Source organism: Aspergillus aculeatinus (assembly GCF_003184765.1).
Source record: "Aspergillus aculeatinus CBS 121060 unplaced genomic scaffold BO66scaffold_44, whole genome shotgun sequence".
NCBI lineage: Eukaryota > Fungi > Ascomycota > Eurotiomycetes > Eurotiales > Aspergillaceae > Aspergillus > Aspergillus aculeatinus.
In genome coordinates, this window is record NW_020291513.1 from 51002 (window position 1) to 71914 (window position 20913).

The 20913-nt window shown below is 56.7% G+C and overlaps 11 protein-coding genes across 11 annotated transcripts; 5 read left to right on the top strand and 6 right to left on the bottom strand.

The window, feature by feature from the left end:
- Positions 1-217: 217 nt before the first annotated feature.
- BO66DRAFT_158986 (uncharacterized protein) lies at positions 218-1014 on the top strand. Its single transcript, XM_025642207.1, has 2 exons — positions 218-398; positions 453-1014. The coding sequence occupies exons 1-2, from the start codon at positions 273-275 to the stop codon at positions 801-803; spliced, it is 477 nt and encodes a 158-aa protein (XP_025500960.1). The 5' UTR covers positions 218-272; the 3' UTR covers positions 804-1014.
- Positions 1015-1096: 82 nt separating this feature from the next.
- Positions 1097-2215, bottom strand: BO66DRAFT_329719 (mandelate racemase/muconate lactonizing enzyme family protein; the record flags this gene model as incomplete). The annotated part of the gene is made up of 1 exon (XM_025644037.1): positions 1097-2215. The coding sequence occupies one exon, from the start codon at positions 2213-2215 to the stop codon at positions 1097-1099; it is 1119 nt and encodes a 372-aa protein (XP_025500961.1).
- Positions 2216-2996: 781 nt separating this feature from the next.
- On the bottom strand, positions 2997-3659 carry BO66DRAFT_473584 (GFA family protein; the record flags this gene model as incomplete). Its single annotated transcript, XM_025653065.1, has 3 exons — positions 3437-3659; positions 3162-3361; positions 2997-3105 (listed from the first exon to the last, which is right to left on the bottom strand). Exons 1-3 carry the CDS (start codon positions 3578-3580, stop codon positions 2997-2999), a joined length of 453 nt encoding a protein of 150 aa, XP_025500962.1. The 5' UTR covers positions 3581-3659.
- A 590-nt stretch (positions 3660-4249) lies between these two features.
- BO66DRAFT_413730 (amino acid transporter) lies at positions 4250-6160 on the bottom strand (the record flags this gene model as incomplete). The annotated part of the gene is made up of 4 exons (XM_025649437.1): positions 4250-4276; positions 4451-5585; positions 5682-6043; positions 6110-6160. 4 exons carry the CDS (start codon positions 6158-6160, stop codon positions 4250-4252), a joined length of 1575 nt encoding a protein of 524 aa, XP_025500963.1.
- Positions 6161-6829: 669 nt separating this feature from the next.
- BO66DRAFT_458319 (zinc-dependent alcohol dehydrogenase family protein) lies at positions 6830-8065 on the top strand (the record flags this gene model as incomplete). The annotated part of the gene is made up of 3 exons (XM_025652214.1): positions 6830-7408; positions 7472-7829; positions 7891-8065. Exons 1-3 carry the CDS (start codon positions 6895-6897, stop codon positions 8063-8065), a joined length of 1047 nt encoding a protein of 348 aa, XP_025500964.1. The 5' UTR covers positions 6830-6894.
- Positions 8066-8912: 847 nt separating this feature from the next.
- BO66DRAFT_393942 (cytochrome P450) lies at positions 8913-10934 on the top strand. The gene is made up of 2 exons (XM_025647869.1): positions 8913-10074; positions 10140-10934. The coding sequence occupies exons 1-2, from the start codon at positions 8940-8942 to the stop codon at positions 10565-10567; spliced, it is 1563 nt and encodes a 520-aa protein (XP_025500965.1). The 5' UTR covers positions 8913-8939; the 3' UTR covers positions 10568-10934.
- Positions 10935-11100: 166 nt separating this feature from the next.
- BO66DRAFT_379707 (aromatic alcohol reductase) lies at positions 11101-12220 on the bottom strand (the record flags this gene model as incomplete). The annotated part of the gene is made up of 3 exons (XM_025645870.1): positions 12138-12220; positions 11814-12073; positions 11101-11722 (listed from the first exon to the last, which is right to left on the bottom strand). Exons 1-3 carry the CDS (start codon positions 12168-12170, stop codon positions 11101-11103), a joined length of 915 nt encoding a protein of 304 aa, XP_025500966.1. The 5' UTR covers positions 12171-12220.
- Positions 12221-12632: 412 nt separating this feature from the next.
- Positions 12633-14175, bottom strand: BO66DRAFT_441339 (T6SS phospholipase effector Tle1-like catalytic domain-containing protein; the record flags this gene model as incomplete). The annotated part of the gene is made up of 3 exons (XM_025651341.1): positions 12633-13885; positions 13941-13955; positions 14034-14175. The coding sequence occupies 3 exons, from the start codon at positions 14173-14175 to the stop codon at positions 12633-12635; spliced, it is 1410 nt and encodes a 469-aa protein (XP_025500967.1).
- Positions 14176-15892: 1717 nt separating this feature from the next.
- BO66DRAFT_404051 (uncharacterized protein) lies at positions 15893-16699 on the top strand (the record flags this gene model as incomplete). Its single annotated transcript, XM_025648912.1, has 1 exon — positions 15893-16699. The coding sequence occupies one exon, from the start codon at positions 15893-15895 to the stop codon at positions 16697-16699; it is 807 nt and encodes a 268-aa protein (XP_025500968.1).
- A 672-nt stretch (positions 16700-17371) lies between these two features.
- BO66DRAFT_291400 (uncharacterized protein) lies at positions 17372-18823 on the bottom strand (the record flags this gene model as incomplete). The annotated part of the gene is made up of 1 exon (XM_025643171.1): positions 17372-18823. A coding segment is annotated over one exon (1452 nt), but the record flags the coding sequence as incomplete, so codon positions are not given.
- An 853-nt stretch (positions 18824-19676) lies between these two features.
- Positions 19677-20579, top strand: BO66DRAFT_473589 (arginase family protein; the record flags this gene model as incomplete). The annotated part of the gene is made up of 1 exon (XM_025653066.1): positions 19677-20579. One exon carries the CDS (start codon positions 19677-19679, stop codon positions 20577-20579), a length of 903 nt encoding a protein of 300 aa, XP_025500970.1.
- Between the last annotated feature and the right edge of the window lie 334 nt (positions 20580-20913).

Consider the following 20913-nt stretch of genomic DNA (forward strand, 5'->3'; position numbering starts at 1 on the left):
AAAAAGACGTAAAAAATGAAACAAACAACGAAAAAAACAGAAAAATTGGAATGAAAAAGAGACTATGTGGAAGATGTTTGTTTACCGATTCAAACATGATCGGATAAAGAATCCGAGATTCTAACGCGCCGGCACGCCCCCGTGACTGGGAAAGATATTTCAAAGTCGCGTCGGGCGACCTCCGTCCACCCTAGCAGAGATTGTTCAAATTGGTCTGGTTATGAGCAGCACCACTGAGCGATCAAATCTTACACACATGAAAACTCTTCTTTATGCAGCCCATCATCCCAGCCCCATCATTCCCGTTCTCTTCATCTTCTACTAGGCTCAAGATTAGGACAGCCCGCCTCCGCAAGGGGTCGGAATCGTGCGGCGAGTGTCAGCGACAAAAGACAATAGTAACAATCCCTTGTTTTCTCCTTGATCCCTAACCATGGTTAAGATGACGATAGTGCCGACTTAGGGACGAGGCCGCTGCCTGCGAACGTTGTACCAAGCATCGACTCGCCTGTACCTTCCACACGGACCAAGATGGGCGACAGAGCTCGACCTCTCGGCGGAGATTTGAAGAAATGCGGGCGGAACGGGATACTCTGGTCGAGCTGTTCCAAGCTCTGAAGAACAGTTCAGACGCGGATATTGCGCCTTTGTTGGACCTCATTCGCAGCAAAGCAAGCCTTGCCGATATACGACTGTATCTCGACAACGACAGATCTCAACATCAGCAACAGAGGTCCTCATCTCCCAACATGGCCAATGAATCTTCAACCCTGGTCGAGAATGGTGAACATGCAAATCAGTGATAAGATACGACTTGTGGCAGATTAATGTGCTTTGCGCATTATACAGCTTCCCATAGTCCAAATGCAAGGAAGCAGCACACCCGGAGGATGCCAGATGGCAAGGGCAGAACATATCCGGCTCGATGAAATCACCCATAACACGAAATCAAAATTCAGAGAAAATTAATGCTTCACCCCCTACGAGTTAGATCCCACCGACCTTGTTCCTGACAGCAATTTCAAGGGCACCATGACACTTCGAGATACGCGATGTATTATACCGAATCACGCTATAAATCTCTTCGAGCAGCAACCTAAAAGTAACTCGCCACCGGCTCCCCAAGCACCTCCGAGCGCGGCGTGATCCCCAACCCGGGCGCTGTGGGCGCCGAGATCCTGCCATCACGCACCTCAAACTCCCCATCCGCCGTCTTGAGCGCCACCATATCGCGACTCTCCAGGACACACCGCAGGGACCGCTCCGGCACGGTCTGACCGAGATGCACGATGGCCGCGAACGCAATATCCGACCCCGTGGTCTCCTGCACGCTGACCGTATACCCGGCCGCGAGACAGATATCCCGCTGCCTGCGGCCGCGCGTCAGACCCCCGTTCTTGGAGATCTTCAACCCGATGCCCTCGGCGGCGTCGTCCGCCACGAGCTGGATCACCGACGCATCATCCGTGGCCAACTCATCGAAGAGGAGGGGCACGTCCGTCCGCCGGCGCAGCGAGAGGCACTCCCGCCACGTCGCGCAGGGGGCCTCGAGCACGAAATCCAGCCCCGGCGGAACCAGCCGCAGCATCCGCAGCGCCATCTCCACTGTCAGCCCGCCGTTCGCATCGACGATGAAAAACTCCCCGGGTTGGCGATCTTGCAAGGAGGCGGTAATCCGCGCTGCGTCCGCGGCCGGATCATCGCCCGCCACCTTCACCGAGTGGCCCCGGTACCCGCGGGCGCGGTGCTCGGCGACGCGCTGCCGCATCTCGGCCGGCGCGCCCACGTGGATCGAGCTGATGACCGGCATGGCGGTGTTAGTGCGGCCCCCGAGCAACTCGCAGACTGGCAGGCCGACCGCTTTGCCGAAGACGTCCCAGCAGGCGACGTCGAGGGCGGTCTTGGCGTGCGCGTGGCCCACCAGCGCCGCGTCCATCGCCTCGTTGATGCGGTCGACCCGCCGTGGGTCGAGGCCGAGGAGGTGTGGGGCGAGCTCGGCGATGCCCGCGCGCACGCCGCGCGCGTGCGAGGCGATGTACGTCGCGCCGAAGGGGGTGCTTTCGCCCCAGCCCTCGAGGCCGGTGTTGGTGGTGAGGCGGACGATGGTTGCGTCGAAGCTGGTGTAGGTGCGGCCGCCGGAGAGGTGGTAGACGCCGCCGGCGTAGGGGAGGTCGACTTGGTAGACGTCGATGCGGGTGATTTTGAGGGTGGACATTTTGCTGGCCCAGCGGTGGGTAGTTGAAAGACGAGGAATCCGATGCGTGGCTTCGATGGTCCGGCTCGTAGCCAGGAAGGATTGTCTCATATACCCTGGCAGTGGTCAGGTGAGATCCTGTGCATGTACCGTGTTCTTCAAAAAGGGTCGTGGTCTCAGGGCTTGGCTGTGAAGATGAGTCGCGCGGTCTCGCAACACCGAAAGGGCAGACAGTCCGCCCATTTCTGGGGTTGCGAATTGTATGCCCGTTTTGGATGTCTACGACCTTTGCAGTGTCTTCTTGATCTACTCGGCTAAATGCTGGTTGCTGGTCACTAGACCCAGTGCAGTATCAAACATGAGAGCCTGAGCTTATCTACTGCACTCCACATAGCCCCACCGAGTTTGATGGGTGGATTTGTCGAGATCATTGGCCACGCCAGCCCAGCATCATCTCGATAGGCCATGTATTGCGGGGTAAACTCAACCTAGTGCTTATCATGCAGAGCGCCCTACAATGTCCAGAGTATCTCGAAAAAAGCAAAGTCCGCCACCGCAGGTGCCTGTCAGTCTACTAGCTCAATCACCTCAATGCGAGTGGCCATCAACAACCCAGGAAAACACCTCCGTATCCGCAAATACCAAGACAATGCAGACAGCACCCGATACGAATAGACCTGTAGAATTCTAGCGATCAGAAAGCATTTCTCAAACGACCTTCCAAAATATCCCCAATTGCCCCCACCTCTCACCCCTGTCCCAGACCCACCGATAACTGCAATCCAACCACCAGACCAAAACCCTAACCCCTCGAACTCCCCTCAAACCTCTCTCCCACCGCCTCACACCCCGCAAACCACCCAGGTCGATGCCGCGTAAAACACTCAATCTGCGGCCGAAAGACTTCCAATCTACATCTCTGTCAACACCATCCACACCCGTTCCATCATCCAAGGAAGAAACGCACCCATTAGGAATCAACGCCGGCCGCACCACAACAATCCCCCCGCCCTCGGTCGCGTGCGGGACTGTGTAGACGGTGCATCCGCACCTTCCGCAGAAATACTTGTGCTTGGGGGCCCCGCTCGCAGTCTCGGTAATCGCGTAGGTGCGTAGCTGTCCTTGCGTGTTGTCGAGGGTGAATCGGGGGCGGGGGTAGCGTGCGGTCTGTATTTTTAGGATGGGTTTACTTCGGAAGGGGGGGGGGGGTTTGGGTTTGATTGGTGTTAGGCGGAGACTCACGATCTGGCAGGGTCCCCCCGCGCCGAGGGAGCAGTCGCGGCAGTAGCAGCAGTAGACTGCGGTGGGGGGGCCGGTGACGGTGAAGTGGATGGCGCGACAGAGGCAGGTGCCTGTGTGGGTTGTGGACGGGGTGGATGTGGACATGGTGGGTGGTGATTCGGGCTGTGTATGAACCTGAATGTGCGTTGGGAAATAGGGTTGAGTGTGTGGGTGAAGTTATCAAGCCTGTCGATGTTGAGATAAGAGTATACGTGCGGGGGTAGGAGGGGTGAGTGATAACTTATGAGAGGCTCAGCTTACGCGGGGATCTGCCTCATGCATCTGGCGCCCGGCTCTCATCCAATATACCTGATTTGGTTAGACAGGCACGCAGGCCTATTTGCGGTAGGTTTTTCGGTGCTCTCACTGCATCGGAGATACGCGGGGTAGGCTTGCTTTTCTCCGAGGGGGAGGTAGCATCTTGAGGCTTTGGCCTGAGACCCTCGTTATCATATCAAGATGACAGTTTTGCGGGGCAATTGAGAAATAATTTATGATGTAATTGGCAATTCGTACCCTGAAGTGCATTCATTGCTCTGCAGCTTGAAGTTCATGCTTGTTGGATCATATTTCCGCCCAGTAGAGGTGCTAGGCTCCTAGTCAGTCGTGGAACGAGGAGTCTCCTAGGACAATGAGAATGTTACTCCGTATATACGTCACCATATCTGTGGTGACCAGGTGTCTCCTGACATGAAGCTGAAGCCAGAGCTATGACTTTGAGAGAAGAGGATACCTCTTGCAAGGGAGCGTGCGAGTTGTTTGTTGTGGAGTGTATCAGCGGACAGACGGCCAAACATAGGGCTAGCCCAACGAGCAGCGCAAATGGGAACATTATCGCTTTTCTAACGCCCATCTCCCACCCAAGCTATCACCACCACAAGCACATCTGACAATGTTCCACCTCAAACCCCCGACCAGACAAAGCAACTCTCACCCCTCAACCCTACTCCCCCTCCCCTTCCCCTTCCGCCACACCAACCCAACCACCTCCTCCCAGAACCCAGCCATCGGCCCCTCGAAGCTCGCCTCATACGCATCCACCGCCGGCGCCTCCCACACCAAATCCACCTCCTCCGGTTGGAGCAGTGTGGTCCCCTTCGCCCACTTCCACCCGAAAAACAGCACCGGCGCCACCAGCTGCATGGTATAATTCTCAAAGAAGGCCTGCACGTCCCACGGCGCGAACGCCGTATAGCCGTAGCCGAGCAGCACGAACACCATCGCCACCAGCCCGACCCACGCGCAGTACGGCTGGCCCCACCCGACATACGGCAAGGTCCGGCGGTCGAGGCCTTGCACCTGGCACGCGCGGTAAAATTGCAGGTAGGTGATGCACATGACCAAGAAATCGATCAAGGCGCCCGCCGTCATGAGCGAGACGAGCAGGTTGAGCACCCTGGCGGAGTTGTTGGACAGCTGGAGGAAGGAGAGGAAGGGAAAGCAGATGACGACGCCGAAGGCGTAGACGGGCACGCCGTTGCGGGTCTTGGTGAGCAGGCGGGGCGCGCGGCCCTCGAGGGCGAGGCCGTACAGGGAGCGCGTGGCGCAGTAGGTGAGGGTGTTGCCCGCGGAGAAGATGGAGGTGATCAGGAGGGCATTCACGAGGTGCGGGAGCCCCGTGATCTGGAGGTTGGCCATCGCGATCACGTACGGCGAGGCGGCGGCCCCGCTGGCGCGGCTCTGGCCGTGCAGGATGGCTTGGAGGGTGGGGTCCGTCCAGGGCACGACGATGCCGACGCAGGTCGCGCCCAGCACGAAGAACAGCCCGAAGCGCCAGTAGATCGTCTTGAAGGCGGCCTTGACCACGGTGCGCGGCCGCTGCGCCTCCGCCGCCGACATGGAGATGTACTCCGGTCCCACGATGGTGAAGGCTGCCGACCAGAGGGCGGCCAGGAAGCCCTCAAATTGCCCGGTCGTTCCGGAATGGCGGTATTCGGCGAACGCGCTGGGGTGGCGCCAGTGCCGGAAGCCGTAGGCGTCGTGCTGCGGGTTGCCGCCCACCATGGTGATGAAGGTGAAGAAGATGAGGGTGAAGATCAGCAGGATCTTGCCGCTCGAGAGCCAGAATTCGGCCTCGCCGTAGGCGCGCACCGCGAGGAAGTTGATCACGCTGTGGCAGGGGTTAGTGTCAGGCTTGTGGGGGTTGGGGGGTAGGTATGCTGATCGTGGTGGGTTAGTAGCGGTTTGTGGAGGCTTCTGGGCGTACGTGTAAAGAGCAATGCAGGCGGCGCAGACCGCCGCCACGGGGATGTCGTCCCGCCAATACCCCAGCACCAGATTGATGGCGGTGATCTCGTAGGGGATCATCAGCGCCTCGTAGAAGAAGAAGTTCCAGCCCACCATGAACCCTAGGGCGTCATCGACCCATTTCCCGGCGAGCCGGATGAAGCCGCCGGACACGGGCTGCAGGACCGTCATCTCCGCTACGCAGTTGTTGATACACGCGATTACGAGCGCATACAGGGTGTAGGCCACCAGCAGGCTGCCGGGGCCCCCGGCGGCGAGCCCGTTGCCGATGCTGATGAACAGGGCGGTGCCTATCGACCCACCGATGGCGAGGAGTTGGGTCTGGCGGTTGTTCAGTCGGCGCTGGAGGCCTTGTGGCGCGAGGGGCTCCACGGGACACGACTGCACGTCGGCCTCGACGGCTTCCTCTAGTTTGCGGTCTATCTTGTCTTCTGCCATTGTGCTGCGTGGGGTGATTTTGGTTTGATGGGACTGGGTGCGGAGGACTGAGATAAGAGGGGCACGAGAAACCCTTGCGCATAGCGGAGGAAGTTTCCAGCATTATAAACTGCTTCGAGACCGGTCTGTATAGATTTTGGGACGCCACAGATAATTTCGGAGATAGGCATATGCAAGGAGCCTCTGGAGTGGGGATGCATGCCGCAAACAGCGAGGCTAGGCCATCCCGAGATGGCTCTCACTTTACATACCGCAATAGGAATTGTCCTGCACGGTTGGCTGTCAAGTGAGATAACCTTGCCATCTTCGAGATATCGTATTAACTCACTATCTTCAGTATAATATCCACCGACTGCAGGTGTTGTGCAGAAAGATAAATCGAGTGATTGGTGAGGTGAATCTACCTTGTCCCTCCTGGGGCGGATCTCATTACCCTATCGGCCTTAGCCCTAATTTGATGCCATTCCATTCATTCCACGAATCCCCACCAAGATTCCCACGGTTCTCCACTCTGGCAGAGAAGCATCAAGAATTCTGGGGAAATGCATTCTGCCATCGGAATGACGTGTAAACAGCTCCACATCTTCCTCGACCCTGTTTACTTCCGTCCCACATCCATGCGGGGGCATCAACCCCCCCCTGACCATAAATCCTCACCCCGACCCTCCCCTCTCACACTTCACTCTCAACCACTTCACTACACCTCACCAACCCCCTAATACCAACCACCAAAGATGCTTCCCACCCTCCCAACCACCCGGCGCGCCTTCCGCAGAACAGATGACTACACCCCCGGCACACGCAAACTCTACGCAGTCGACGAACCCCTCCCGCCCCTAGGCCCCACTGCCGTCCTGATCAAAATCCACGCCATCGCCCTGAACTACCGGGACGCCAACATCGCCAACGGCGGGAACCCGTGGCCCGTCCTCCCGCACGGGATCCTATGTAACGACGCCGCAGGGGAAGTCGTCGCCGCCGGCGAGAAGGTCACCAGCCTGGCCGTCGGCGACCGCGTCGCCCCCATCATCGACACGCAGTTCGTGTCCGGCCGGGAGCTGGGCCGGAGCTGGCTCGCGGCCGACGAGGACGGGGTCATGGCGGACCACGTCGTCTTCGACGAGAGGGTGGTCGTCAAGCTGCCGACGTATCTCGACTGGATCAGCGCCGCGACGATACCCTGCGCGGGCGTCACGGCGTGGTCCGCCCTCAAGGGGATGAGTATCGGGCAGACGGTTCTGATTCAGGGTCTGCCTTTCTTGGTTCTTGACTTTTTGGAGAGTGCTGCGCTAACGGATAAATGGGCGGCAGGGACCGGCGGCGTGAGTGTGTTTGCGCTGAAGCTGGCGCGCGCGGCGGGCCTGCGCGTGATCTTGACCTCGTCGAGCGATGAGAAGCTGGCGGCCATGCAGAAGAAGTATGCGGATCCGCCGTTGTTGACGGTCAATTACTCCAAGATTCCGGCGTGGGAGGAGGAGGTGCTCCGGTTGACGGACGGGGTGGGCGTGGACATTGTGGTCGAGAACGGGGGCACGCCGTCGCTCGTGCGGTCGATGAAGTGCACGCGGCGCGGCGGGGTCGTCAGCCAGGTCGGGTATCTGGGCAAGCAGGATGCGCAGGATCTGGCGGAGTTGGTGCCGGTTATTATCGATCGGCGGGTCGTCTTGCGGTAAGCTTGATCTTCGGGGGGAGTGCGTGAGTGTGGAGGGATTGGCTAATTCGTGTGTCAGGGGTATCAATGCGGGCTCGAAGTTTGATACGGAGGACTTCTGTGCGGCGTTGGCGGCGACGCAGATTCGATTAGATGATTTGATTGACTCGGTGTTTCCGTTTGAGAAGGCAGAGGAAGCGGTCGAGTATATCTGGCAGGGGAAGCAGGTGGGGAAGATTGTGCTTCAGCTGTAGAGTTAGGGCTATTGGCCGGGGTGAAGTCAGGGAAGATGAATGGTATGATATTGCTTGTATACGAGGCTTACCAGTGGTCAGTAAGACTGGGATCGATGCATGGCTGTAGTATTATCCTTACAAGGAGCCTCTGACAACTCCAAGTCTTCAGATTTGATTCTAGCTACTAGTAAATTGGCACGTAAGCAAGGAAAAGTGGGTTTGTAGAAGGACGCTTTTGTTAGACATTGCAAACCCAATGACACTGAAACGTGATCCGTTGATATGTCACTACGGTGGCTTGTGCAGGCCTTCAGATTGATAATGCTCTTTGCTTTGGTTGGATACTTTCTTGGTGTCATTTAGCGTCGTATTTTGGGTACTATAGAAGCGATTCCACCTGTAACGTTAGATGATAAGCTTGTTCTAGCTCGATCCTTCAGCCACAAGGCAGTGCAGTATAAAAGCTACAACGGTGCGCATACATCATCACGCTTTCAACATCTTCCAAGATGTTGATAGTAATGCTTAAATCCGAAGTGACCCCCTATCGTAATTGTCCCACACTTAGTATCCAATCACTAGAACAAGGTTGTTGACTATGAAATCCACTGGGAAGGCTCATAACCGCATAGAGCGCTGTGAAGATTCCTATATGGAAGATCCGCCTTCACCTTGATCCCAATCCCAATGCGACGGACTAACTAACGTTAACCGTGCTGACGCCATGTCAGCCCGAGTTCAATGGACCGACGCTCATCCTCGTCTATACCAGAGACTGCTAAGATCACGACTCAAGCCATCACGTGACTCAATTCCATGTATAACTTCTGCCTGGACCGCAACAACCATGCATCCCAACCATCCACTCCCTCCATCTCCCCCCTCAGCAACCATGACCCTCCCCCCCAAACTCATAATCCTACTGCTAGCAGCCCTAGCCCTCACCACCATCCACCTCCTCACGAGAATCCACCGCACCCTCCGCCACCGCCACCTCTCCCGACAATATGGGTGCCGCCCGATCGCGCGGTCCTTCAACCGCGACCCGTTCCTAGGGCTAGACACCCTCCCCAGCATGATCCGCGCCATCCGCGCGCACCGCATCCTAGCGCGGGGCCCCGAGCTGTTCGCACGGTACGGGCGCACCTTCACCACGCGCGAGCTGCAGCACCGGATCATCCTGACCATCGAGCCCGAGAACATCAAGACCATCCTGTCGGTCAACTTCCAGGACTACGGGCTCGGCCACCGCACCGAGCCCTTCCGCCCGCTGCTGGGCCAGGGCATCTTCAACAGCGACGGCGCGCACTGGGCGGCCTCGCGCGCCCTGCTCCGCCCCAGCTTCGCGCGGGACCAGGTCGTCGCCGACCTCGCCGCGCTGGAGGAGCTCATCCAGGATCTGTGGACTGTGTTGCCGCGGGACGGGGCTACCGTCGACTTGCAGGAGTGGTTTTTCAAGTATACGATCGACTCTGCGACGGGGTTCTTGTTCGGGGAGTCGGTGCACACGCTCCGCACACCGATGGGTCCGACCCAAAAAGGGGTGGGGGTCGGCTTTGCGGAGGCGTTCCAGTATGCCCAGAAGGCGGTGCTGGTGCGGGGTACGCTGGGTTGGTTGAATGCGTTCTATCGCGATCGCAAGGCGGAGGAGTGTAACCGACGCTGTCGGGATTTCGTGCGCGTGTTCGTGGACGAGGCGGTGCGTGCGGTGGAGATGCGCAAGACCGGTGACGATCAGGTGGACGTGGACGCGGTGGAAGGGGGAAAGCCCAAGGGCAAGCGCATCTTCTCGCACGAGCTGGCGGCGCGGACGGCGGATAAAGAGCGCATTCTGGACGAGCTGATGGCCGTGCTGCTGGCCGGACGGGATACCACGGCCAGTCTGCTGGGGAATCTGTTCTTCATGCTCGCGAAGAACCCCGCGATCTGGGCGAGGCTGCGCCGCGACGTGGAGTGCTTGCAGGGTCGTCCGCCGAGTTATGAGGAGTTGCAGGGGTTGAGGTTTGTGGAGTGCTGTATTAAGGAGTGTATGTTCACGATCCCCTGATCCCCTCTTGCGTACAGTTGTGGTACTAAGGAAAGAATGCCCCAGCCCTCCGTCTCCACCCCGTCGTCCCCCGCAACCAACGCGAGGCGATCCGCGATACCGTCCTCCCCCTCGGCGGCGGCGACGATGGCCTCTCCCCCGCGTTCGTGCCCAAGGGCACCCTCGTCGGCTACAACCTCTACGCCATGCACCGTCGGGCCGATCTCTATGGGGATGATGCCGACGACTTCCGCCCCGAGCGCTGGGAGGACGGCAAGTTGCAGCTGCGTCTGCGCTGGGGCTATCTGCCATTCAACGGCGGGCCGCGGATCTGCATCGGGCAGCGGTATGCCTTGACCGAGGCGAGCTACGTGCTGGTGCGCATGGTGCAGGAGTTCCGTGGACTGGAGAGTCGGGATCCCGGGCCGTGGGAGGAGAGTCGGGGCCTTACGCTGTGTTCGCGCAACGGGACGCGCGTGGGGCTGATTCGTTGATTTGGGTTCGTGTTATTGTCGCCGTAGCGTATGTCGCATTGTTCTAGGCTTCATCCTCTCTATGGTTGGTGCAATTCGGCTTGATCTCTCGAGACATGGGTATGTTAGTCCAGCGGGCTGAGCAGTTGAAGGCATGGTATAGTTGTATGTACACTGGTGGATTTGGGGTCCGCAGCGAGCGACTGTAATCCAGAAAGTTTGGGTAGAGTACAAGTCGCATTGCTCTAAGCGAATTACATGCATTAACCCCTCTCAAGTAATGAATGGGGGGAGGAGAAAGGTCAGTGTGAGGGTAGACAGAAGGGGGCTGAGAGTGTATCTTTCGAAAAGCAGAGCACAGAATCCGAGAAGTAGGATTTGACACTAGGAAAGAATATGGACTCACTGCAACGTGGTAGACGTATGTGTCGATATCGAGTGAGGTGTTGTAACCACTGACAAAACATCAAAGTGAGATAGATCCTTACATATATACAAACCCCCTTTAAAAATGACGCATAGCATAATAAGCCCCAAACAGCTCTAGCCCTAACTCAGACTCCACCAGCAACCCTCTGCACCAACCCCTCCACCTCCTCGACCCCCAACTCCCTCACCCCCAACAAACCATTATCATCCCTCTCCCACGGATACGCCAACTCTCTTGTAGCGATACAATACTGAATCTGCACCTCAAACGTCGCAGCCGTCACCTCCCTCCCCTCCCTGAGGTCTACCAACGCCCCCTCCACCAACCCCCGCATATCCCTCTCCCTCGTCTCTTCCCATCCCTTCGCCCCCAGCACCTTCTTCACCACGCCGACCAACTGACTCTGCGACAGATACACCGAATGCACATACACCGCCCGATTCCGCGTCTCCTGGGGATGCAGCAGCACCGCCGCCGTGGCGCGGCCTACATCCTCCAGCGTCGTCCAGGGGACGACGTTGTCTCCGGTGCCGAAGATTCGGACTTTTCGGCAAGGAAAGTCTAGACCTGCGAAGCCAGACCTCAGAGCCCAGTCTAGGAAGACTCCGCAGGCGACGACGGTGTAGGTTAGTGTGGATGCGGCGGCGTGGCGTTGCACGGCTTCGTAGGCGGCCTTTTTGCGGGCGAAAACGGGAAGCGCGTGGATTCCTGGGTTGGTGGGGTCGAGGCCGAAGTCGCTTGTTATGCTGCATTTGCACAAAGGCGAGGGGCGTTCTGGTTAGTTGGGGAAGTTGGATGGAGAGGGTAGAAGGGGGAAGGTGAAGGGCAGGGACGAACAAGCGAGAGACGCCGGCTGCGGCGGCGGCGTCGATGAGACGGAGCGGAGTGTCGATGTCCGGGGAAAAGGTCGTGTCGATCACGGCGTCTTGGCCGGCTAGGGCTGCGGTGAGGGAGGCGGGAGAGGCAAAGTCGACCTGCTTAACGGTGGCTGCTGCGGGGAAGGTGGTTGCGGTTGCAGGCTTGCGGGTGAGGATGGTCACGGTGAAGTTCTGGGCGAGCAGGGCGTGAAGGACTTGGCTGCCTACGTTGCCGCTGGCCTGGGGCTTGTTAGCTTGAGCTTTGGTTAGGGGAAGGGGGGAATTTGGGGTAGTTAGGGCTTACTCCTGCGAGAGCCACGTTCTTGATTGAGGACATTTTTTCGGGTTGGTAGCAGTCTTTGTGTATTGACGGTGTTAATGAGGTTGGAGATCAATGGGCAATGGTTTGTATCAGCTGGCAATATTTAAACATTCCAAGTTTGCGGACATGGCCGGAGATCGAGGGTCAAAAGGCAGACAGCCCCGGTCTCCGGGCTAATGCCGGCAATGCAACACTTTTCCAGTTATTTCCGCGATTCTCAGGGTCTTTGGCTTGTTCTGGATAGGTCAAGCCACACGCCAGGGGATGGAGACCAGGCAGCCAGTTGTTGCCGCAGGTGGATGATTGGATGTCAGATTTTAGTGAGACATCTAGTTTGATTTGTAAGATTTATCCAAGTCATGGCATGTTCCTTTGCGTCGTTCCTACTCAACCACCGCTAAGAACCCTCCAGGAATACTGGACAGTTGTATCACCCTATTCCGCATATTCTCGCATATCAAAAGCCTATCTCTCAGCTCACGACTGCCCCGGCAACTTCCTCATGTAGATCTCGCTGGCCAGACTTCCACCACCGCTACAAACACCCCACTCCCCAATCCCAAACCTCTCCGGAGCACGTCGACAATTCATCCCACTCCCCCCAATAATCACATTCCCCGGTCGATACTCAGGATCCGCCTTCATCCGCCTAATCGTCGAGCCATGGAACTTCGCATCCAACGGCGTATCGCGCGGGGCCCCGCGGTGCGGCGGCCAGTGGACCAGCGCCCACCTCCCATCCTTCTGCATCGCTGCCCGCCGTATAGGAATCCACTCCATGAACCGCCACAGCCAGGCCGTAGCCCGCGAGACCCCGTCCCCAGCATCTAGCGACGAATGCAGTAGTCCCTGCGTGCAGGAGTCGACCAGCGCAGCCTGGAATGGCGACGGCGACGGCGACGACGACAACGATCTCCCCAGCTCCTCCTCCAGACACCCCATCTCTTTCATCTTCTCGCGATCCAAGCGCAGCCCAGCCCGCTGCGCCTCCCGCACCATCCAGACAAGCGGAACGTGGCTGATCTGCGTGCGCTCCCGCGGTCCACGCTGGAACCCGCCCCCAATATCAGCGTGGTTGCCGGGGAACCATACCTCCTCGAAGTCTTGGGAATCATCATCACCACCAACACCACCACCACGCAGCCCATCTAACACTCTCTCAACCCTCTGCCCCCTTTCTCCCCTCCCATAAATCCCCAAAAGCACAGGCTGAAACTTCACCCTCCGTTCATCGATACTGACCGCATGCCTCACCACCCTCGCATTCGACCTCCCGTCATTGACCACCTCAAACTCCGCCACACTATTGACCGTATCGAACAACCCCAGGAACCTCGCCGGCCGAACAGGCCGACACAACGTCTCCCGACAGTGCCTTAGATACGTCCCAGCCCTCTCCTGCGCTTCGGCCGTCTGATACCGCGTCAGCTTCAACTGCGAGAACGCCTCCCACACCAAGGGGATCATCTCCTCGTTATTCGGGCCCAACAGGCCCGCCGCGTCCAGCATCTCCGCCAGGAACAGCGCCGTGTAGGCGCCGCGCGAGAAGCCGAAGATGTAGATGTCCGTGGCGGTGCGGTAGTGGCGCATGAGGAAGCGGTAGCCGCCCAGCACGTGCTGGTCGAAGGTGTGGCCCAGCGCTTGGCTGAGGGTTCTGCTCTTGCCTTGGGTCAGGGTCTTGTGGAGTTGGGTGGCGGCGAGGGCACTGGGGGTGATGGTGGTGCCGACTCCTGCTTTGCGGGGGTTAGGTTTTCTACCTGGGGAGGGGGGAGGGTGGGAGCTTACGTTGGTAGTAGACCACTACACATTACATTTCTATTAGCTTTGCGGTCACATCACAACAAAATCTCAACCGGGGGGGGGGGGGGGGGGGCGTACGCTGATCATCCCCGCGCTGCAACATCCGGCAGATTCGCAGGATGTTTGTTTCTGTGCCATCGGCCCGGAAGGTGTTGCCCGTGCCGTCGAAACACAGCACGATCTGGCTTCTAGTCGTGGAGGGTTCGTTCTTGGTTTCCATTTGCGATGATAGAATTGACGAGAACTTAGCTTAGCACAGCTGCTGCGCTGGGGAGGGAGGGAGAGTTCGATCTAAAGTATGTGTGACGAGAGACGATCATCGTCCGCGCGCCTCTCCCCACTGTCAATCCCTGCGGCTTTTGGTTAGGCCGATCTCCCGCTGGACTGGTTTATTGGTGTTTATTGTCGATTCGGATGCGCCGTGCGACTCGACAGTGGGGCAGCTGAACGTGCTTTGGCTAAGGGATGGGGTGTTGATCACCTCGATAGCTAGCCGTCCCACTGCAAGCGAGTGATCTGGAGTGGGTTGGTGTACTGCCTAGGTAAGTAGTCAATGGGTCTGTGCTGCTGTAGACTACATTCTTAGTATGACGCTCAGCACTGCACATCCTAAGCAAATGAAGATCGATACATCGAGACATACAGCAGACCCCTGACTCCGAATCCTTCGACTTCCCTATTCTACGCAAATGGCAAAGGTATCCAGATGCTGCGTGACACGCAGCGGAGTGGCTGAGAGGGAATCACTACACCCAGGCGAGCCCTACGTTGCCTTACAATCCAGGCATACTATCATCCCCAGCCCTACGACCAAACAAACTCCACCAGGCGCCGTGCGCAGTGTAGTGCCTAACACATATATGCTGCACCTTACCATCATCAGCAACTACCACCTTTGGAATAATAGCCAGACATGCACGATATTAACCAACTGGTATGTATCAGTATACATAAAAGAACCAACCCTCTCCCTCAACCTAAACCATAATAAACCCAAACCCAGCCTGAAAATAATCCCCATCCGGCTACAACCTGATTTCTTCACGACAACAGCATCTCAAAAGAAGCTGTATCAACAACAAAACAAAGACAGAATCAAACTATAAACTAACACAACTTTCGACATGATCGTCACACGTCACAAATACCCGCAAAAGAGCAGAAAAGCGTACTGGTATCACCCGGAGAAACCAGTCAGTCCGCAAAGCCAATACAAATGAAAAGGTACTCATCACGAAATAAATTCTGTGTCACCCCTAGGGATTCTCCATCACATTTTCTTTTAGGCGCAACTATCCAAGAAAAGAGCACACGTTGAACCTGTAAGTTGCTGATCTGGTACAGTACACTGTACCGCATTGCGTGAATGGCCCCACAGTTCCAGTCCCATAATCAAGCAACCACAGGAAACACAAAACCGCCCCAAAGGTACCGGTGACCTCCTCGACCAACCCATACCTCAAGCGAGATCCTGCCACCAAGTCAGGCGCATGAGCCTCAGTACGGGACTTCCTCGATTAACCCACCACTGGGTCTCTATGGACAAAGACACCACGATCCCTGCTGGAGGTATTCGCCTGGCTAGCTAATTCGGTACAGTGGATGCCGGAATGACATTCTCCCTCTATACCCGGACACCGCCTCTATTTCCTCTGAGAACACACAAGAAGGTACCTCTCCATTTAATCAACAAACAACGCATCGGAAATCTCCCTTTGCAGCTCCCCAAAACAGCCGTCATCTACCTGCTAAGCCTATCCTCGAACAAGGAAATCTGCACCGAGGACTGGAGTATTTAAAGAACCAACAAGATGTCCCATTCCTTCCCCCTTTCCAACTATGATACCCCATCATCACCCTCAACCCAAAGCCCACGGGGATTGTTCGAGCGCGTAACCTGATCTGAACATCCAAAAGCCAAGCAACGGTAAGGAACAATGTCCGACGACGACGAATCCAGCGCAAGCGGTGAATACCACGCTGAATACCACCCGCACCTGCGGGAGGCTGCAGCGTACACGGACGACGAAGTGACGCGGCGGGCGTTCGACGTGCGCCAAGTCCGCGGTGCGGACGCCGCCGGCCTCCGATGTTGCCTGCCCGAAGCGCAGCGCAGCTACCGGACGCCCTCAGACCAAGAGCAGTGTCCGATGTGCGATGCGAGCTGCCACCCGAACTGCCTGGACAAGCTGCGCAACGAGGAGATGCGCCGCGGCCGGCCGCTGGCGTACGGCTGCCCGCAGTGCGGCACCCTGTGGCGGACCGACGCCGAGACCGCCGCCGCCGCCGAACGGCAAAACCAAGCCAACGCGAACAGGACTCGGCCAACGGCCAAGCCGTATCGCTGCCGGCGGGACCCCATCAGCGGGCGGTTCGTCTGCACCTTCGCGCCGCCGTCCACGGGCCAACCGTGCGGGTGGACCCGCAAAACCAGGCACCAAATCCGCGTTCATCACAACCGGGCGCACGAGGACAACCCTGATCCGTCCTGTGACTGCGCCGGCGTCTCGGTCTTCGACACCGATGACGAGGACAACATCAGCGCGGACCCGCCGCCCTGCCCCTGCCCCATTTGCGCGGAGCAGTACTATTGTCGCCATGCCGCCGCCGCGCATTGCCGGAAAGAGCATCGGATTAACTCCTGGCCTCCCAAGTGTCGAATTTGCCACACAATATTTGACAAGTATCTGGACCTCATTGTGCATCTTACCTATGCGCACCAGAATCCTAGACCTTCTCAGTAAACAACCCAGGTCCGGCATCATGCCAGTGAGGTAAGCCAGCATTCCGTCTGTAGCTAACACCGCCCTTTTTCTTGGATTTCGGGCTGTATTGATGAGTGAGTGGAGAAAGAGAAAATCCCTACTGCACTTCAAATATCTCGGGAACCACAACAGAGAAAAAAAAATAGAAATTAAGGGGCTGAACCCTGTATTAAAGTCGTTTCGTTTCATTAGTGAAAACTTCCGGATGAAGTCCCCACCATCTGCAATATTTAATGTGATGGATTATTGCACAAGCGGCGAACGAGCTTGTATTCGTACCAGGAGATCAAATATCTTCTGTTGCGAAACTGCGCATTCGTGAGTCATGCAGGTAGACACTGGGACTTTTCGTGAGTGGCCATCTGCGAAGCAGTCGGCCACTTGGGTGCATATCACGTTCAAAATCATTGTATAGCCCCTTCACATTACTGCTTTCATATAAGTCTCAGTTTCTGGTTCCAGTCAATAAAGCAAAGATCTCACTTGTTCACCTGAGAAGTCGTCATGCAGATGTAGCTGAGCACTGCATTCTCATCTTGTCTGGCGTTCATAGTTTTGGATCGACCTTTTGTTCGAGGCATGATAACTCGAGCTAGTCGTACATCAAACCTCCTTGAATTTTGCCTATTCCGGACCAAACTGCATCGTGCCGAGCCCCGCCTCATGCTTGACAGCCTCCAGCCACAAAGGGTCATAATCTGCGAATGTTTGATCCAAAGGGTCATTCCCACCGTAGGAGAACTGACGAGCCACTTGTTGCAGCCTCTCATCCGTGGGACAGATGCCATCGGCAGTTTGACAATGAATGTAATCTATCAGGGCGCGACGGAGATCGGTGTAGCGGTTGAAGGCATTGGGAACGCCGTTTCCGAGCGACATGTTGGACAAGCCCAGTGTATCCTCCTGTTCGGGGGCGCTGCCTCCCAGCAGCGCAATAGACGATTTCCATGGATCCATCGTGCGCCGTTCGTGGCCCAGGAGGTAGGGCGGTATGGCATTTTCAACCAACCGTTGCACTTCTGGCGCAAACCCCCAATCACCCTTCCACTCCGCCATATTGGCGCCATTCTTGAAATGAGCCCCAACATGATCCATACGCTCTTTCCAGGTCGCAAAGGTCGCGTCACAGAGCCCGCAGCGGGAGACAATGGTGCGCGATGTTCGCCATCCATCCATGATGCCGGAATGATATTCCGCGCTGTGTGTGAGTTTCAAGTGTTGTCGTAGATGGTCTTTGCGGGAAAACGTCCGTTGCCCATTGGCCCTAGATTGGCAAGCAAAATAGTCGTGTCGGTCGAGAAGGTGGCCAGTTTCTGGGTTTGAAGCTTGACAGAACACACAGGTCCGGGTTCCCTCGAGAACGACGATGCCACCGTCGGGGGCGCACGTCCATAGGTCCACAGGCAAATGCAAAGTCTTTTCATGCCGCTCCCAGTCATATTTCGTGCGGAATGAGTCGGTGCAAAATGTGCACTGATATGGACGGTTTTCTATCGGTTGGCGATGTGATAGGAAATCGTTGGGACGTGGAGGCTTCTGACGACGACGATGGCGACGACGAGACAGGGATCGCTGGCCAGCCATGGGAGTTGGCGGTCGTCGCACGGGCTGGTAGTGTGCGTGGTGGCCAAACGAAGCCTCAGAGCTCGATGAATGACTATAACCCACCGTGCTGGTAGATGGAGCCCCAACAACGAACGAGTTGCTAGAACTATGGCTCGACCAGGCATACTGAGATGCCGGGGTGCCCGCACTTTCCTTATCGTCATACAGACCTTCCATGGTATCCAGAGCTCGCACGATGTCTGAGGTCGCGGCCGCCTCACTTCCTGGTGGGGAGTTCTTCCATCTCTCCATGGGTGATTGTAGAGAGAGATCAGCCGCCGGTGCCAGTTGTTCGACTGCCAGGGACGCACCTCCGCCAACAAAAGTGCGCCGTCGTGCATTGCTGAACCAGTCGGATATCTGAGCCCTTTCGAGCCCCGTCTGCTGCTGCAGAGCATCTTTCTCTTCCTTGGTGGGGTAGGGGTAATCTTGATGGCTGTAAAGCCATGACCGCAGGACAGTCACCGCTTCCCTCGATAGGCGCTGGTATTTTTTCTTCTTTCCATAACGACCTCGAGAAGAGCTGCGATTCTCTGCCGAGTGGGAAGAATTCGAAGCCGCAACAATGTGGGAATTATGGAGAAACTGTCCTGCTTCCGGTGCGCTTTGCGCGAAGTCGGCCTCGCAGAAGAGCCCCCAGCATGAACAGGGTGAAGTCAGTGAAACATGCTCATAACAGACCGGGCATATCTCGAATTGACCTTCCGGGGGTAGAGGTGCTGCAGGGAAACTCGAGTCGGTAGTTAGCTGTGACTCGTATAAGTGCAGGGCTTCCTCGGACCCCATGGCGGCGACCGGGGGTTCTAGAGGCGGTAAGTCTAGAACATCAGAACAGTATTTGGGAGGATCGTTAAGATCCTCCGCCATATGAAAGGAAAGGAAAGGAAGGGAAGGTAAAGTTAGAGATAGAGTTAGGCTGAGCTGGACAAGGAAATGAGGGGAATTGTGATGGTGATGATGATGGAGATAGAGAAATTGGCTGCGGGCAGCAAGTGAAAGGCGGAAGGCGCGAATCTAGCCAGCCATTCCGCGCATAATGCAGTGGGGCTCCCGCGCCCTGTGTCACTCCATGGTGGAGATCTCCCGAATAGGTATAGTCCGAGCCATCCTGCCAAGCATCCACATTATCCATGGAGATTCGCCTTGGAGGTCTTTGGAGGTCTTTGGAGGTGCATGGAGATGCTGAGCAGACAAAGTCCTTTGATCCGTATAACTTGGGGAAGGGAAAGTCACTATATATTTCAATGACGGCTACAAGCCGCCTGCCACAGCTTGTTAACCAGAGCCATCGAAATATATAGTCATCGTCCACATAAGCAATCTCCGAGAAGCCTACCCAAAGTATACCACCATGACTGCTTCATTGTGCCCCCAAGCAATTGACATCATCCTCTCTCCCTACCACGTCGGCCTGCGCGACCACCGTGTCGGCAACGGACCCCACCGCATCCTCTCCCTCGGACTCGAGCAAGAACTCCACCGCCTGGGAGTCGCCTTCCATCTCATCGAAATTCCACCCGTCGACGAGTTCGAGGGCGAGATAGGGCGCAGCTTCGAGCTCCTGCGCCGGATCTCCACCGCCGTCAGCCAGTCGGTGGCCAACCGCCGCTTCCCCCTGATCCTGTCGGGGAACTGCATGGCCAGTGCCGCGGTCGCCTGTGGGCTGCGAGTGGACGACGACCTGGCCTACATCTATTTCGACGCCCACGACGATCTGGACTCGCCGGATGTGAACGAAAACGGGTATCTAGATGCCATGGGCCTGTCCATGCTGCGTGGGGAGAGCTGGAAGACCTTGATGAACAGCGTGCCGGGGTTCAGGCCGGCGGAGTTCAATCGGCGGTTCTTGTATTGTGGGCTTCGAGACCAGACCGGCGTGCAGAGGCAGCGGGTGATCGATGCGGGCATGCAGGCCATCTGGGGCAGCACGGAGAACAAAGTCGATTTTGCGAGGGAGTTGAAGACCCAGCTGGAGCAACGAGCGTACGACCAGGTGTTGGTTCATCTTGATCTGGATGTCTTGGATGACTCGTACGGAAAAGTCAATGACTACCCATCCCCAGGTGGCTTATTGGAATCGGACTTGATCGCTTGTATGGAACTGGTTCCGCAGAAGACTACCCCTCGGTCGCTGACCGTGTGTTCTTTTGATCCGGATGCGGGCGACGGTGACAAGATTGCTGGGATTGCAGTGCGGGCGATTATAGCCCTTGTTCAATCTCTCCTAGATACCGGAGCTTTATCCAAGATCTGAAGCACGCATGCAGCTACAGCAAGTCATCAAGAGGCTTCCACCCAGACACTTTCCACATATGCTTTCACCACAAGACAGAACTGGAATCGAAAGGATTTATACCTACGAACGAGAAGACGAAGCAGTCACTGTCGATATCCCAACGAAATTTTATATCATTGTCCAAATATATCATCGAAAAATTGTATCCAGGTAACAAACGCCAATAGTATAGAAAGACAATCATGTTAAACTTGGCATGAAAACATCAAAAGTTCCACCGTGGTGTATATAAAGCGCCCAGCGTGATTGTACCAACTATAGAACAAAAAAGTCCAGCTTTTCGTTAAGGGTT